The sequence below is a fragment of the Gossypium hirsutum genome, chromosome D05, assembly GCF_007990345.1.
Source record: "Gossypium hirsutum isolate 1008001.06 chromosome D05, Gossypium_hirsutum_v2.1, whole genome shotgun sequence".
NCBI lineage: Eukaryota > Viridiplantae > Streptophyta > Magnoliopsida > Malvales > Malvaceae > Gossypium > Gossypium hirsutum.
This window is the reverse complement of record NC_053441.1, coordinates 61,491,956-61,507,886: the sequence shown is the minus strand read 5'-3', so window position 1 is coordinate 61,507,886 and position 15,931 is coordinate 61,491,956. Positions and strand designations below refer to the sequence as shown.

The window sequence follows — 15,931 nt, the reverse complement described above, 5'->3', positions numbered from 1 at the left end:
TACCAATATAATATCATAGCGAATTATTTACACTACTTCTACCAATAAAACTAATTCAAATTGACAAACGAAATAACACATATATAGACTAAATACCCATGTTAGTCACTTGTCGTTGTTCGCTCTTAGATGGATATTGCCTGTAGTAGTTCGAAGAAACGTGTCTTAGGCAATATCTATGGTGTGTGCGCTGCCATAAGCTTCCCTGTCGACCAAATGCAGCTAGTATACCGGCGCCCCAATCTGAAATAACACAGATATCAGGTTGGGGGCACACATGCCTCCTTAACCTAAAGAGAAAGAAATCTCAGTCATCAGACGACTCCCCCGATGTTATTGCAAATGTAATTGGAAGAATTCTCCCACCGCCATCCTGTGCGACTACAAGCAATAGCCGATGAGTATACCTACCGAACATGAAGGTACCGTCAATTTGTACCAACGGCTTACAGTATGGAAATGCGTCTCAGCATTGCTTAAAGGTCCAAAACAGGCTTTTGAACACTTGGCATCCACGTAGCAATCGGCCGTTGTAGTACGCATGTTTCGTTTGAAGGTGTGTGATGGCACTTGAGACGTATCTCTCTAGCACTTGACACCACTGCCATATTTCATTATATGAGGCGTCCCACCCACTATGCATCTTCTCTAACGCCTTTTGCTTAGCTATCCAAGCCTTGCGGTAAGAGGGCGTGTACCTCATTTGGCTACGGATATTGGCAATTAACACCGGCACTGAAGTCCTAGGATCTACTTTTACTGTGGGCAGTATCAAGCTAACTAACATAGCTGAATCCATCTTAGGATGATCTTGTAAAACACCTATAAACCAAGTACATTAAATAATGCAACATTGCATAATAAAAGTATTATTCAGAAACCGTCAATACTATACCTGCAGCACATGTATGTGGACCTTTGTACTTTTTAACCTCCCACAACCCTGTCCTTTTCCTTAACAAGGCGTAGATTTTCATTGAACATGTGCCGTCTTGGACCGCACACTTCACCTCAAACTTATCAGATTTGGATGTAACGACGTAGTAGTTAACGCTGTTTTTAATGCTATGTTGTTTCAAAGCACCAATAAAACTATCATTGTTGGTAAACTGATTACCAACTTCAAATTTACTGGAATCTACCCCCGAACTTGTACAATCACGCAATCGGTGTGGTAGATCTGGAAACTCTAAAGCATCATCTACAGACAGATCGACATTATGCATATGGGCTAGAGGTGAGTATGCTCTGAATCGTGGATTTTCCTCTTTATCTGAACTCCTTTCAGCATCTTCAAGTTCTCTTGGAATAGGATCCGGTTCAGAAAATAAGCCAACTTCTGCACCATATAGCCCAGGCTTTCGAGGTGGATCCACATCGGAGTCATCTTCTAACCCACAATCATCTACAGCGTATGAGGTCCCCTCACCGGTTGACGTCGTAGGGAGTACATCATCCCTTATTCTGGGCATTTGATAACGTCCCCAATTGGATGTAGATTGCCACCCACTAGAACTTGATGTCGTTCTCCAGTACGTATTTCCAGCATCAAATGTCAAGCCACCGACGTACATGTCGCATCCACCGACAGAGTGTCTCGCGGGGGATGTACATTCGACACCGCTACCGAATATAGGCTGTTTCGTATTTTGTAACCTGCTAACCGAGTGGCGGCCAGGGGTCGTGTATACATCTCGAACACCGGTCGTAAGTACATCAGTTGGTGATGTAAATTGTACATATAACTCAATATAAGGTACTCCACTAGCAAGATGAGTCTGTACCATTGCCTCCAAGCTACGAGCACCTATTATGTCGAACGAGTCATATGTTACCGGATCAACAGAAGAACAAAATCAATACGTGATAGACAAAACTTTCATTGGTGTCGTTCTGAAAATTTTACGCCTAATTCTTTTACGAAGTTCTATCAAATCTATGTTCTAGTTAAAAACTAGTCGCACTGTATTCTCCGACAAAAAAATAACACCATTCTCGGTGTGGCAAACCTCATCATAGTAGTAAATAATAGCACTAATACATTCACTCATATTTGAAACTCTAGCCTTCTTAGCCTCTTTAAATTGTTTCTGTTGTGACTTATGCATTCTGAGAACATTTTCTGCCTAATTTAGAGCCTCAGCCCAAACATGCTACTGTAGCAAAAGCGTGTCCACGAGGGCGCGATTTTCACAAATTCTTCTCAAATAGTATCCTGCTAGAAGCGATTTTATACTATTTGCTCAAAAACGTCAAAAAAAATTATTTCTTCCATGATCGACTGCAGCAAAAGCGTGTGCACGAGGGCACGATTTTACAAATTCTTCTCAAATAGCATCCTGCTAGAAGCGATTTTATACTATTTGCTCAGAAACGTCAAAAAAATTTATTTCTTCCATGACCTACTGTAGCAAAAGCGCGTCCACGAGGGCGCGATTTCACAAATTCTTCTCAAATAGTATCCTGCTAGAAGCGATTTTATACTATTTGATCAAAAACGTCAACTCAAAATTATTTCTTCCAGGATCTAAAAACCCTAAAAAGCCTAAACCCTAAACCCTAAAAGCCAAAAAAACCTAACGTGGGAAAAATGGAAAAATCGCGTCCTCCGAAACGCGCTACATGGCAGAGGAAATCGCGGCCACGTCAGCGCGAATTGCTGACGTAGCAGCAAATCGCGTCCTAGAGGGCGCGATTTGTTGCCGTGTTAGCAACTCGCACTGACGTGGCCGCAATTTCCTGATGCGTCCCCTGACATTGCGCTGACGTGGACGCGATTTGTCGAAAAATAGACCATTCCGGTAAATAATTAAATAATGGGCCCATTTCGGTAATTTTTTTAAAAAAGGGCTTTTTTTGGTAAAATGCCCAATATATTTTGATATGACAACTTAAAATTTTAACAAAGCTGACAAAATGATAAAATCAAGTTAAAAAAGTTTCAATTGAGTTAAACATTTTTAATCAAGTTAAAACTGTTTTAAAACAAGTCAATATTGCTCCATGCCAAAAAGTAGTATTGACACTTTTTTGCCAAGTATCGATAGTTTTCAAAATATCGATATCCATTTTAAAATCGATACTAAATTGACATTTTGTTTTCAACCAATTCAGCTAAATATTGATCCAATATCGATACTTTTCATATGGTATCGATAAAAGTCTATTTATATCGATATCTTTAGCTCCAACAGTCACTGAACTTTCCATTAAATAATAGTATCGATACTTGTAGAAAAAGTATTGATACCTTTTGTTGTAAGTGAATGTAATGATCTGGTATTTTCATCCGAAACAGCTCTATTCATATTTCCAACAAATACGACAATTGGAAATGAATTAGAGGGTATAAATATCATCTTTCAAAGGTCCTACAACAACTAGAGAGATCATCAAGCCAAAAGATCAATCAATACAACTTTAGTGCTTAATTCTTTCATACTTTTCTTGTATACACTTGTGAGCCTTCATTGTTATTGTTTAGCTCAAGTGTATTCTTGTTTATTTGTGTTTAATTAGCAAACATTCTGATCTTATAAGGGTTACTTCTTAGTTAGTTATTTGTATTTACTCTTTGAGAGGGTTGAGTCTTAAGGTTTGGGTAGAAACCTTAAGGGAGTTGTGATCTTAAGATTTTGGGTAGAAATCTTAAGGGAGATTGTAAGGTTAAACCTTGTCATCAAAGGTTATCAAATTAATAAATGTCACATCTCGAAATTGGGTTAGAATAAATTGGGTTAGTGAAACCAAGAGTGGTCACGTCCAGATTTTTTAGTTTTAATTGTGATAATTATGAAAAATAATTGAATTTAGTTTAGTGATTGAGGGTTGGGGTATTGTGCGTGAGGTTTTGGGTTCAAATCCTTTCATTTGAAATTTTGTTAATTTTTAGCTCAATTTGTATCCCTAATCTTTTAGCTTAAATCTTATTTCTCTGCAAGTTATGTTAGAATGAGCCTGTTGGTTCAATGGTAAGATATCAACTTGCCATTTGTTCTTGTGTTCTAATCTCTGTGCACGCAAATAAGAATTTTCTTTTAAACTCTTTTGGGTAAAACCTGATAGGGTAACTAATCAGATTTATCGGGGTAATGGGTAGCTTTTAATTAGTTAAAAGCAAATTTATTTCCCCAAGTTTCTCCCTACAACAACCTTTGATTACTCCTTCCTTTTGGTCACGTTCTATTTTTATTCTCATTTCCCTTTTGTTTCTTTTTTTTTGTTCTTCTTGATTTCATTGGTTCTTGTTAGTCCAACTTGTTGTCGATTCTGTGACATTCATCCACACGAGCAAGTTGTGGTTTTGTTAAGTACGTTCAGTGTAAGTGTTAACGTTTTCTTTTTCCCTCTCTCGATGGTAAGGTTTTTAGTTGTGTTGGTATTGAGTTTACGTTCTAACGCGTTAAGGACTTAGTGTTTGACGAATTTTTGCATTCTGAAAGGAGAGGAGCGTAGGACATTAGACGAACTTCCAACAAATTAAGCGCTTGTATCGACGACTTTCCGGGGTAAGTATACGAATATCGGCTTTGGGAGCTAATTTCTTGTAAGAGAAAGTTATCAATTTAAGTGTCGGATTTTTATCTCTGGGTTGTTAATTGGTACAATTGGATGTAAACTGTAGGATTTCGAGACTGTTCTATTGTGTGGTTGTTCGAAAATAACATCAGGTGTGTGAAATCAACCCAAAAAAACTCGATTGAAACTCGATTAAATCACGGAACTGGGTTATTTTTCGAAATTGCCCAGTGCCACACTGCTGTGTGGACGACCGTATAGGGTACATAGCTATATAAAATAATGTAGGCTATGTGGGGCACACAGCCATGTAAAATTATGCAGGCCAAGTGGACCACACAGGTTAGGTTTTTGGGCCGTATGGGCTTTTTGGGTCAATTTGGAGGCCCGATTAGGGGATAATTAAGGTACTCGTAAATCGGGTCCATGGGCATTATGTATACCCAGAAAAAGCATAAGTTTCAGTAAACAAACATGGGTAAGTCTAGGAGGTATGTTAAATAAGTTCCGATAAGTAGAATAATATGTTATGATTTGCTATAAGTAGGCATGTAAGTTAAGCATGACTATTTTGTAAACCATGTGTGTTATACATATTCAATTATCTGTTCCGATAAGTTATCCGATTTGACTATGTAATATGATTTGCTATGATCTATATAAGTTGTATGTAAGTTACGCTTCGTATAATATTTGTTTACGTGTGCATGTCATACAACTTATGTGATATATGTGTATGTTAATGTGACTTTGCATAAGCATTGGGGTGGGTTATAATATGATGGAATAAGTGTTGTATCGCAGTTGTTACTGCAAATATATGGCAGCTAGACCACAAATTTCTATATGGCAGTTTTGCTGCATATTTTTGAGTGGCATACCGCCACATATTGGTGTGATTGGACAAATAGACTCTTGTAATCCTATTTGGTGTGATTGGCTGGTCAGAGTTGGTGTGTCAGATGGGGGCAGGATCTGTATCTATATTTGTTCTAGCATGATATATGTTTATGAAATTATGATATTCCGATCCGAAATGTGATCTAAAAATATGACATAATGATTTGATATATGTTTCTGGTATTACAATATTTTGATATGATATTATAAGTAAAAATTTTGTGGTGACATTTACTTATGTGCTTGTTAAATAAAATTATGCTTGTGGGTCGGGTCACACAGTGGACTTCTAGCTCACTTGTTTGTTTGATACGTTTCAGGTGAACTTCTGACTTAGGACCGAACGGTGTGCGGGAGCTTGGATTGGTCTTTCAAATAATATAGTTTGATTTATGTTAATTAAGAATTTTAGGCATTTGGTTTTGAACTATGTTTTTTAATTTAGTTTTGCTTTTGGCTTTGGATTTGTTCGTCAGTTTTTGGAAGTTTCAACATAAAACTGAAAAAAGAACATACAAGCTAACAAAATTAGAATTTGGCTTTCAAACTAAAACAAGCTAAGGACTTTCAACTGCAAATTTAAAATGGGTTTTATGAAAATTTATAATGAATGTTTTAGAATATGCCTAATTGGTGAACTGTATATTTTTACTTATCAAAATCACGGTTTCCAAATTATCAACTCTGAAATTTTTGCTGCAATGTTTTATTCGAAATTACGGGTTTTATAAAGCAAGCGACATAAGCGCAATGATTTAGTAAAATTTAGACTTTAAGTTAGTAATTGATAGATTCACATAAGCGATTTAAAAATGGCAAGTTTTTCTATCCAAGATTTGTGGCAAATTTTATAAAACTTTAATTTTCGATTTTGCATCGAGCCACGTTTTGGAAAGTAAGATCTCTATGTATTATTGTAACTTTCTAGATTTGACTATAACGTCTAGGCCGGGTTTGGGGTGTTATAGTGAATTTGGGAAAATATTTAGTTGCGAAAAGCTAAGGTAGTAGAGTAGGCAATTGGGGCCAAACCACTATAAATCGTTGTGTTCTTTGTTACCCATTCATTCGTTGTTACTCATTCATTCGTTGCTTCCATCATTTTCTTAAAGGCCAATTCCCCCTCCCCTCTTGGTGATTTTGAGTTGAGCTATCGAGCTAACAATTGGTATTAGATCTTGTCTCTAAAGACAATTTAACAACCAAAAGAAGATCCTCGGAGAAGTTCAAACGATTATCAACTCATTCTACAACAATGACATCTATTTTTGGGTCAATTTTCTTTGGTGGGTCTCAATCTATCTCAAAACCTCCTTATTTCAATGGTGCTAAGTATTCTTATAGGAATACTAGGATGGTGTTGTTTATCTAAACAAATAATCTTGTTGTGTAAGATATTATTATGGATGGTCCTTTAATTCCATCTAAAAAAAAGAGAACTTTTAGTTCCAAAATACAAGAAGGAATAGAATGAGAAAGATACGAGAAACATTCAACTTAATGCCAAGGCAATGCACATTCAATTTTGTGCAATTGATCTAAGTATGGGACGTGACATCTAAATCGAGTTATTTTGCATACTTAAAATTTTACTAACTTTTAAAATCAAACTATATTTCCTATTTACTTAAAAGCTTGTACAACATAGCCTATATCATTTATGGTCATGCTTTGGACCAAATTTGGTATTTTGGTTTGTTTGTTTGATGTGCCAACAAAGAAACTGTTTGTGGATTGTTAAAAAAGTTTTTGGGTAAATTCAACTGACTCGTTAAATCAATTTAATTAAAATTGTTTATTTCTTTAAATTTTCATTTTTGTTTTTCATTTTAGTTAATAAATAATTTTTTTAAATCCTTAAATCATTAATGAAGAATGGAATTCGTCAAGTAGTTGAAGCAATTTAATATGCTCTATTTGTCTTCACAACAAAAGCCCAATGTTTTATTTTTAGATTTTTCCCAATTTTTATGCTTCTAAGATGGATATTTGTCTTTTCACCTTCAGAACAATTAAAGCTCAAAATACTTGTCATCTCTTTGTATTGGATACAATAAATTATTTAATAATTTCAACTAGTCTAACCTAATAAATTAATCAAAATTTGAATGCTATTCTAAAATAATATAATTTTAGTTCTTATTTAAATTTTATTACTTTCAACTGCAGAAGTTAGGTAAGATGGTTAGTGTCTTTTCTACCTTAATTAATGATTCAGGATTTAATACTCGTTTTGGGTATAAAGCAACTTTAAAGCTCGTAGTCAATATCTACCCCATTAATGGGTCTACTGTTACAAATTCATACTTCCATTTTCCTTCCAATCATTTTTCCTTGTTTGTGGGTTGTCCCACGGTTTCTATTCTGATTTTCCACCCGTGTTTACTGTCTCGGTATACTCTCTCTCTAAGTTACCATAGCCCAGCTCTGGGCTTGTATAATACACCTCATGTTTAATGTCCTAATGGACTCTATTAGTTGCCATAGTCTAGCTATGGTCCTTCACTTTAGTATCCTCATTTTTATCATCATGACAAACTATCCATGATGTCATGGTGTCTTTCAAATATGATCTTACACGATATACCTTGTGTTTATTGTCCCAGCGGATCATCCCATGTTTAGTGTCCTGGCAGACTATCCTGTATTTAATGTCCTGTCGAACTATCCTATCTTTAATGTCCCATCGGTCTCTCCCATTTTTAATGTCCTGTCAAACTAACTATGATGTCATAGTGTCTTTTAGCTATAGTCTTACACTATATAACTCTATGTTTACCATCCCGATAGACTATCAAAGGATGCCATAACGTCTTTCAGCTATGGTCTTAGTCCTATTTACCATGATGCCATAGCGTCTTTCAACTATGGTCTTAATCATTTATATCATGATGTCATAGTATCTTTCTGCTATTGTCTTACTTATCCTTATCATGATGTCATAACATCTTTTAGTTATAGCCTTACTCATTTTAGGCGTATAACCTTTGATTGGTCTCATGGCCTAGCCATGATATTTTATTTACTTTCCCCATGACATTCCATCCATTGTTCCATTTTCCATCCTATACATTGATGCTTGAACATCGCAATGTCCTCTCGCAAGGCTTGGAGCTTTGCTCATCACGGGTGCACACAACAATACTGTATGGCGGTATCTAAAGAATCAATACTTTCTGGTATTCCCTTTCCTAACTTCGCCTAAACCTGGCAATATTTCTCTTACATGCATTTCATGGATGCAATATCACAGAATCATGGCTAATTCATGCACACTGAACTAGAATGGTAAATACTCATAAACTCATGTAACCTTACAGCCTACTTAGCATTTTAGGGTTAAGTGCCGAAACTCACCTAATCCTTCTTCGCCTTGTCCATTTAGCTTTTCAAGGCGCCAAAGCTTCCATTCTCTTGGCAACTAAGTAAGGTAATCAATTTATGCGTTAAACTCGATAAATCCTACTTTAAACTCAGTTTTCCAAAAATATGCAGAACCCTAAAATGGTTTTGAAATCTCTTAACATTGGTTTTCTAAATCTTACTTACACCGAAGGTCTTAGAACCTTTCCAACTTCTTAGATTTTTACTTTTCTAGATAATTCCCTACGATTATTACTAAGAGCATTCATAACCGTTACTTCCTCGGAGCAACCCAAGGAAGAAGATGAATAAAACGAAATAAAACAAAACAGATTGGAGACGAAGTCTCAGAGGAAGTCACTCTTCAGCTATTTATATCTCTTCCCGCATGGTCTTCAACCGTGTAAAATCCACTTATTTTCAATCATTTTGTCCCCCGCTAAAGGACCAACTGGTTCTAATCTAACCGAATCAGATTTGTAATTTAACCATGTCTAAATTAACCCTTATATTTCTCTAACTCTTTAGTAGAGACCATTAGCTTACAATATCTTTCAATTTAACCTCTAATTTGTTCCAAATTTCCAAATTTAAAGGGACCCTAGTGTGGCAATAGCAATAAATGTTTTTAAATTGCATGAATATTATTTAATTTTTTTAACATCCCAAAAATTGGGTTAGAAAAAATTGGGGTTTGAAACCAAGAGTGGGTATCCCTTGATTTTGAGTTTTGATTTTGGAAATTTATGACAATTAAATTGATTTGGTTCAGTGGTTAAATGTTCGGGGTATGTGTGTGAGGTTCTGGGTTTGAATCCTGTTTCTGGAAATCTTGTTATTTTACTTAACTCTTACATTTGAACTTTGGGTTTATAAGTTAAATTTTGTCAATTGATGTTAAGAATGAGCCAGTTGGTTCAATGGCTAAGCTTTTGTATACTCCTTGGTCCTGTGTTAGAATCTCTGTGAAAGCAATAAGAAATATTTTATTTTAAATTTCATTGTATGTTAGTTAGTTTCGATTGGTTACTTAAAACCTTCTAGAAACCTCTGGCAAGTTTTTCTTTTCATTTTTGTTCTTTCTTTTTCTGCTATGTTTCTTCTGTCAGTCGTTCTCGATACTTAGTTCTTTATTTTGGTTCCTTCCTTTCAAACTAACCTTTTCTTTTGTTACGTTACATTGTACTGATTCTATACGGGATCTAACTTGTCTTTCTAGTTCAATTCGTTGACCGAAACTGGACCTCATCCATGTTGTTTTTGCTTCAAATTTGTATCAGGTGCATACCGAAAACCCCTGTTTTTGCTAATTTCAGATGTCAAAAAAGGTGGTTATCGAAGCCACACAGCCAGAGACATGGGCATGTGCCCAGGCCGTATAAGTCACACGGTCGTGTGCCAAGCCACGTGGTTGGTCATTGTTCATCGAATTTGAGTCATACGGGCGTGTGTCCAAGCCGTGTGTGGCCATGTTAGTGTAGGGTTCACACAGGCAAGGACATGGATGTGTGTCCAGGCCGTGTAACTCACTGTTTATGATTTAGGACCACACAGCCAGGGACATGGGCGTGTGCTCAGGCCGTGTGAGCCACACGGGCAAGGACATGGACTTGTGTCCAGGCTATGTAACTCACTGTTTATGATTTAGGACTACATGGCTAGAGGCATGAGTGTGTGTGCCTAGGCCGTGTGAGCCACACGGACAAGGATATGGGCGTGCGCCTAGCCCGTGTGAGCCATACGGGCAAGGACATGGGCGTGTGTCTAGGTCTTGTGACTCACTGTTGACAATTTAAAATCACACGGGCAGACGACACATGCGTGTGATCTGCACGTATGTCTATTATGTTTGAACCTAAGTGAATATAATTTGTCAAAACGCAATGTGCTACTTTCTAATGTGTGTGAATTATCCAGGTACGATGTGTATTTCTTAAGTTTGCTGGTACGCCTTTGCATTATTGTGTTGATGGAGAATATGCGATATCTGAATATGTTGGATTGATTGTTATTGATTCTGTTTTATAACCGTGTACGTGACTTCATGACAAATTTGATATAACCTGTTATGGTTCGAAAATTTTATTTTACAAAACATGGATTCTCATGTTTACTAATTCTTTTATTGAAAGATAACATGTCTTACTTGCTCATTACTCTGATTCTGCATATGCATGCCATGACACAGTGCATGGGACTTAGGTTGATGTTAAAGGAGGAAGATTTTGTACTGGCAGTTAATAATCTGCGTAATTAGTGGCTTGACCACATATATTTGATTGGTACTTTAACTGCGTATTGATAAGCCATCGTTGCTGGGCAGCCTGGGGTGACGGGTCATCATTGTCAGGCAACCCGGGATGACTTTGTTAGTGTGTTTGGATGGATGAGTTTGAGGCAGAACTCTATTTTGGTGTGTAACGAAGTTTGGGAATACTATTTCTGATAGATTTGCATTCTGATCTGTTTGAAAAATACTGCATCTACATAAACATACATGCTCTGTTCTGCTCTGTTCTGTTTTGCTCTACTCTGTTTTGTTCTGTTCAGTTCTGCTTTGCTCTGTACCATTCGGTGTTGTTTTGCTCTATTCTGTTTTTCTTTGTTCTGTTGTACTACCTTTGATTAAATCTCTGTGATACTCTAGAGTTATCCTTACTGGTTTATACAACTGCTCTTAAGTTCTTTGTATTATTACGAGTTATATAGTATGCTCTGCTTATTTGAATTTGAGTCTAGTTATACGTGATGCTTGGTAACTCACCCTTTGTCCTACCTTCATCTGTTCAAGAAAACATTTGATTCTGTATCGGACAGTGTACGGGGAGCTTGGATTGTTTTACACTGAAATAACTACGAATTGATCTTTTGGGTTTATAAATTGTCTTGGATTTGTCTTGATTTCCTTTTGATAATCTCGTTCAGATCAGTTAACTTCTAACACGAAACTACAAAATCACATAAATCAACAAAAACAAATTTCTGATTTTCAAAATTAAAATCCCGAAAAGAAATCAGTTTTCAATGCATTAGTGTAACTCGTCCAAGTTTAGCTTAAACTTCTAGGCTGGATTCGGGGTGTTACAATTTTAATTAAAATTATTCATCTAAAATTAATTTTTGTTTTTATTTATATTTATATGTTGGAAAGAGAAAAACGTTTAACCAAAAATTAAAATAAAACTTCAATCATTTGATTTAATAGTGTTATAACTTTATTCATTTATATAAATATTTTATTTTTTTATAATTATATATTATTTTATATATGATAATGTGGAATTATAAGTTATCAGTTTGTATTCATATTCTATTAGGAAATGAAAAAAATGCAATTTTTTAAAATATAAAGTCTAAAAAATTAGTAGTGACTGGGAAAGAAAAGTCACACAATGGTATACATTTAGCGACATTTATAATAAATATTTTAAAAAGTATACATTTAGCAGCATTTGTAATCCAAAACACCGCAATAGGCATTACATTTTGCAGAGCTTTGTGAATGAGAATGTCATTCAAGGTCTTACATGCACCACTATTTTTCCAAGAACTGTCGTGGAATGTCATATACCTATAGTGACGGGTTTTTTCCAAAAATGTTGCTACTTTTTGCGACAATATCTACTGCAGCTTTTGTTGTGGCATTTTCCCTTTCCATCGTAATAGTTTTAGCAACGTTTATAAATGCCGCAAAAAGCTTAAAAAAACGTCATTGAATGCTTAATCTACTGTAGTGGAAACACTCTGTAATGGCACACAAACTTGATCAAACACACCATAGAATGTGAAAAGTCGAACAATGGTATACAAAGCTAATGTTACATGCACAACTTAATAGAAAGAAAGATATAATAAAAGAGACAGAATGAAACATATTTTTTGAATTTTTTTCATGCATGATCTTTAGAAGAAGGATAATATATTCAGCAAATCCATATAAGTAATAATTTGGTAGATTTGTTTATTAAAGCATGGCCTACTTCAATATTTGAAAAGCCAACATATAAGATAGAAACGAGTCGGCTATGATATTATCATGAGGGAAAGTAAATATGAGTTATGCTTTTTTTTTTCTTCTTTAATCAAGATTTTGTTTCATTGGATTTTCTTGATAAAAATTTTAATGAGATAATATGTTATTCATATTAAAATAAAATTTCACATAAAAATTTTTATATAAGAGAAGTGTTATAAATATTTTGTTTCGTGTATAAAAATAAAATTTAGAGAAACATTTTAAAAATTAGAAATTGTATGACACCATATGCGCGTGGAAACGACATATATAACAAAGTTTAGTTGAGTGGTAAATTTAAAGTTTTACGCATTAGTGTAGGTTCAAATCCCATCATAAGTGTTTTTTTTTAGTTAAAAGAACTAAAATACCATCGAATAATATAATTTACTTTAAATACGACAAGATATATTTATAATGTCTAAAATAGAATTGTTGTTCGGTTGACTCATAACACCAATTTAATTAAAGATTTTATTAACGGTATAAATTATATATTTTTAATAAATAATACATACATCTCTTCTTATTTTTCTACCTCTTATCGCGATTAACTCATGAAATTAATTTAATTTTTTAATGTTTTATTTTTGTTTTTCATTTTAGTTAATATATTTTTTAAAAAGAAATCCTTAAATTATTAATGAAGCATATAATATGCTCTATTTGTCTTCACAACAAAAGCCCAATGTTTTACTCTTAGAATTTTCCCAATTTTTATGCTATTAAGACAGATATTTGTCTTTAATTGACATTAAAATAAAATATTAATTTCCTTTAATTTAATAAATTCAACTCTATTTTTAAGCCAAATACTTCATTGAAAACTCTTTTACCCATAAATGAAGAAAATAACAGTCTTACAAACTTAGAACTGAAATGTTTTATTCTATAAGCAATAGTTAATTAGTTATATGTATATATAGACACGAAAAAGCCGACAGAGAAACGAACAGAAGACAGCTTTGAGTTGCTGTTCATCTGTAAGATTTAAGAATAGCTCCACAAAATGTGCATATTATAGCTTTCCATGATTTCCAATAGAACGGAACATAACAAAACCTGGTGATCGTTTTCATGTCTCCCACGCTTGCTCCTCCGCCGCACCGGGAGCACGTCCCGGCTACTGGCTTAGTACCCGTCAGCTTCCACCTTTGGTCCACCAAGAAACAGAAGCACACCATAACAAAACAAAGTTTAACCAGAGAAGTTATTCTTTTTGTTCGAAACTTTTTGATGTAATAATTTTGAGGGTTGCATGAGATATTTATAGACCAGAGATGATGTTAAAGATCGAGCAATTTGTAATTGAAACGACCGTCGGATTGTTGGAAAAGGGAAGTAGTTCGATGTTTTGTTGATGTTATTTCTTCCCACAAACCTGTCGAGCCCATCATGGCAATGATGTATGGATGGTTTACACTTGGACAAGGCAGTTGGGGTTTTTAATTAAACTACAGGAAGATTGCTGTACAACTGTAAAAACCTGAATTTTTTTTGGAATTTTTATCAAAATAATAAAAAATAAATTAATTTCAGAAACAGAAGGCATGGAAATTAAATACGAGAATGACACTATTACAGTAAAAGACGATGTCATATATCTATCAAACGATACCAGTTAAAATTGCTCTATGATTATCAAATAATTAGACTAGAATCAAACTTATTCTTAATATTTTTGAGACCTTAGGTCAAACAATAAATCGAACCTCTTTTAAAAAAAATTTAAAATATAATACAATAAAATAAAAACACATAGTAACAATTTCATTAAAATAATACATTTTATGAAATTAAGCAATATTTTCTAACATACTTTAAAAAAATATTTTTCATTCAATCTACTCCTATGTCAAGGGATTTAAATTGCAGTTGCGTTCGCATTACGTTTATCGCAGTTGCAGACATAACAGATGCTATTGCGGTCACTGCAAGTATCACGGTCGTGAATTTTTTTTTAAATTCGCACAACTTTTTGTAAAACATAATAATTATAATTATAATTATAAAAAGTCACTTTTAATAATTTTTAGAGTGTTTTCTAACACTTATGAACTTTTATTAATATGAGAACACAATTTTTACAATCATTAATTATCCTTATATTTATTTATGAATTTTCTAAGAATATTATATTAACTAGTAACAAAGTAAAAAAATATGAAATATTAAATATTCATCATATTTAATAAGATTGAAAGTTTTTATATATAAAATTATTAAAAATTCATACATGAGAGAGGTCTTCAATATCTCTTGACTGCTTTGAAGATGGTGAAAATATCAAAGCATTCTATGCTGCAAAAGAAAAAAAATGAATAAATGTATAGATTCTCATTAATTATTCCTATTTCCTACTACTTATTATCACTCTCATTCTACTTTCATATATAGTTTAACATGCTTCAGTTCTTAATTATATTTTCATAAAATATACTCCATTCATTTATCTATAGATGTATTTTAAATGTTTTAATATGATTAAAATTAAAAACATTAACAAAAGTTTTCTTTAAAAAAATACCTTACAAATAGTGGTAGTGGTACAATTTAGTTTTCACCAATTACTGGAATGACGAGGAGGATTAGATCCTTCACCTTCACTTTGAGAGCGTTCTTGACTTGATTCTCGTGACTTTGTCCAAAAATATATCCAAAAAAACTAACATTTTCACCTTGGTTTTCATATAATTAATATGGAGGATATATTTGAGGAGGAGGATACATGAAAGGTGGAGGTGGGTGATACATTGGTGGTGGAGGATGCATTTGAGGCTAATATGGCACAACATAATTAGGAAATAGTGGTTAATAACCATATGGCTTTGGAAAACCATGTGAAGGTTGAAAATATGAAGGTTGTTCCGGTGGATAAAAACCTTGAATGCTAGTAGATAATCACTATACCCAAGGTTACTAGAACTCGATCTCCTACTAGATGAAGAGCTTACAGAAGTATGCTTCTTACCTTTTCCTTTTGATGGAGCTCTAGATTCACTTTTATCTTTCATAGGTTCAGCAAACATATTTTCATCAAATTTCGATCTATCACGAAAATGTCCACTAGTGGTACCAACCCCAAATTCTCCTTCATATCGACTAAAAGACTTAATTTTACCTCTATCACCACTA

The 15,931-nt window shown here is 34.2% G+C and overlaps 1 protein-coding gene across 1 annotated transcript; it reads right to left on the bottom strand.

Annotated features, from left to right (window-relative positions):
* Positions 1–13,612: 13,612 nt before the first annotated feature.
* Positions 13,613–14,107, bottom strand: LOC107902914 (uncharacterized). Its single transcript, XM_016829024.2, has one exon. The coding sequence runs from the start codon at positions 13,978–13,980 to the stop codon at positions 13,774–13,776; it is 207 nt and encodes a 68-aa protein (XP_016684513.1). The 5' UTR covers positions 13,981–14,107; the 3' UTR covers positions 13,613–13,773.
* Between the last annotated feature and the right edge of the window lie 1,824 nt (positions 14,108–15,931).

What these genes read in the sequence shown, in the direction of transcription:
- LOC107902914 (XM_016829024.2), bottom strand. Translation starts at nt 13,980, where the DNA reads ATGGTGTGCTTCTGTTTCTTGGTGGACCAAAGGTGGAAGCTGACGGGT.